The sequence below is a fragment of the Geospiza fortis genome, unplaced genomic scaffold, assembly GCF_000277835.1.
Source record: "Geospiza fortis unplaced genomic scaffold, GeoFor_1.0 scaffold171, whole genome shotgun sequence".
Classification (NCBI taxonomy): Eukaryota; Metazoa; Chordata; class Aves; order Passeriformes; family Thraupidae; genus Geospiza; species Geospiza fortis.
The window spans coordinates 6469077-6471098 of NW_005054313.1; the positions used below are offsets into that span (position 1 = coordinate 6469077).

Consider the following 2022-nt stretch of genomic DNA (forward strand, 5'->3'; position numbering starts at 1 on the left):
GGCCCCGCTCGTCAGCCCCATTGTTGCGGGGACAGTGAGTCACTTAATCTCTCGCTAATTCTCCGGACCTCGCCGGGCTGCGGCTGTTTATTTGCTTTCTCTTGCCTGGGGGGGACTTAATTCCTGGCGGCCGCTTTTCTGCGGTGTGACCGTGCCTTGCTCGAGGTTGGGGGAGAAGTGGAATGAGGGAGAGGAGGGAGCCTGAGGAAACTTGAAGAGAGTTGGTTAGTTCGGGAAGCTGCTGCTGCCGATTTCCTCCGCCCGCCCGGCCGAGCGAGGCTCCCCCGGGAGTCTCCACCCCGCCCCGGGGGCGCAGGTACCGGAGGCCCCTGTTCGCGGGGCCAGGTTCGCGCCGTGAAGTGCTGCCTGTGCCTCTCTCCCTGTGCCCTAGAAAGGTGATCGGAGGAGCGGAGGAAGATGAATTCCCAGCAGCAGAGGATGGCCGCTATAGGAACTGACAAGGAATTGAGCGACTTGCTGGACTTCAGTGCGGTAGGACATTCTCTGAGGTCTTCTCATGACTTCTCCGTGGTTGTGCGAACTGAGGAGCAGGGGCGGCAGCGTGCAGGGCTTGGCTGAGTCTGCCTCAGCCAAGTTGGACACCTGAACTTTGATGTAATGTCTAGACTTCCAGATTTAATACTGTAATACCAGCTGGGTCAATTGGTTTAACTGGTTAAAATCAGGCTGACCCAGTGGTGGCATAATCTAATAATTAACGTTGGTTAAGCTGGCGTGTGGCACTGGTACCTTGGCTCTTGGTGTTTTTTTTCCTTATTTAAACAAAAGAAAAATAATTTCCCACAAAAAAAGAAGTTAATAAGTGATGGTCTTGGCTAAGAAACTTGTAGGTATTTTCTGTGTGTTACTCTTTCCATACCAAAAAGCCTCCTGATTTTTAAATATAATAGAAAACTACTGCATCTTAAATGCTGTCTTTGTGCAGTGACTTTATACTTGCAGTAAGATCAGTAAGAAATATAATTTGAGTAAAAAGTGGTAAGTCGTGTAACTGTTTGAAATAGTCACAGTAGTAGTAGGTGTCCTTTTAGTTTTAAGTGGTTTGTGTTCATGTAGAAATGAGGTTTTGGTCCTATTAAGGAGTACTTCAGCTTATTGGTTTTGTGTGTCTAAACACACATCTTGCATTGTTTTCAAGCAGAAATACAAAAAAAAACCTGTTTCCTTTTAGCCTTTTTTCTGTTTCCATTAATAATTCAGCACAGATTTTCAAAGCCAATTAAAACATGTCTCTTTTTTTCTTGTTTTGCAGATGTTTTCCCCACCTGTAAATAGTGGAAAAACCAGACCAACTACACTAGGAAGCAGCCAGTTCAGTGGATCAGGTAGGATGCATCCGAGACACATGATGTTCATCTCGCTGGGTCTTAATGTTTCAGCGAAGTCTCCATGTTCTCAGAGGATTGTAATCTTTCATTTGTGCATATTCTCATAAGATATTCAGATCAGTTAGTGATGTGCTGTTTTGATCTTTATAGGGCATTTTGCTAACTTTAACCATGGTTTTCCTCTCTGACTATTAACTACAGTACAATGAAGTGTTGAGTGTCTCTGGCCATGCTGACATGGAAGCTGTATATTTGTTGTATTAAAAATGAATGACTGTGTTGCTTTTGTTTAAGAAAATCAAACCTAGATGTTCAATTGAAGAATTTCCTAGCCCCCCTGTATGAAGGGAGAAAACTTCTGTAAAATACCAAATAGTTAAATACTCCTGACTCAAGGACATGCTGTTTTTAAATGCAGTGCTTAAGGAAAATATGAGTTTAATACAATTTTCTAGTACTGTGTAGCTCTCAACGATTTGGCAACTAGAATTTTCTTGTATTAAAACTTTATCCATGCATCTGGAAAGCAAATAACTGTATATTTACATGTTGCATGTATTTTGTGTCTTCAGTGTATTATCACATTATCACAGGGTCCACCTCATTGCTGTGTCAGAGACCTTTAAGCTAGGACTGTAATAGGAAATAAGTGCAATTTTAAAAGAGGTGCTGT

At 43.0% G+C, this 2022-nt stretch overlaps 1 protein-coding gene across 6 annotated transcripts in view; it reads left to right on the plus strand.

Annotated features, from left to right (window-relative positions):
- The window catches only part of TCF12 (transcription factor 12), a 158708-nt gene continuing 156686 nt past the window's right edge, over positions 1 to 2022 (plus strand). For all 6 annotated transcript variants that reach the window (XM_005419669.2, XM_031056011.1, XM_031056012.1 and 3 more), the window contains exons 1-2: positions 1 to 492; positions 1274 to 1346. In XM_005419669.2, coding sequence (XP_005419726.1) covers positions 418 to 492; positions 1274 to 1346 — 148 coding nt within the window. In that variant the 5' untranslated portion in view covers positions 1 to 417. The remainder of the gene's footprint in view (positions 493 to 1273; positions 1347 to 2022) is intronic.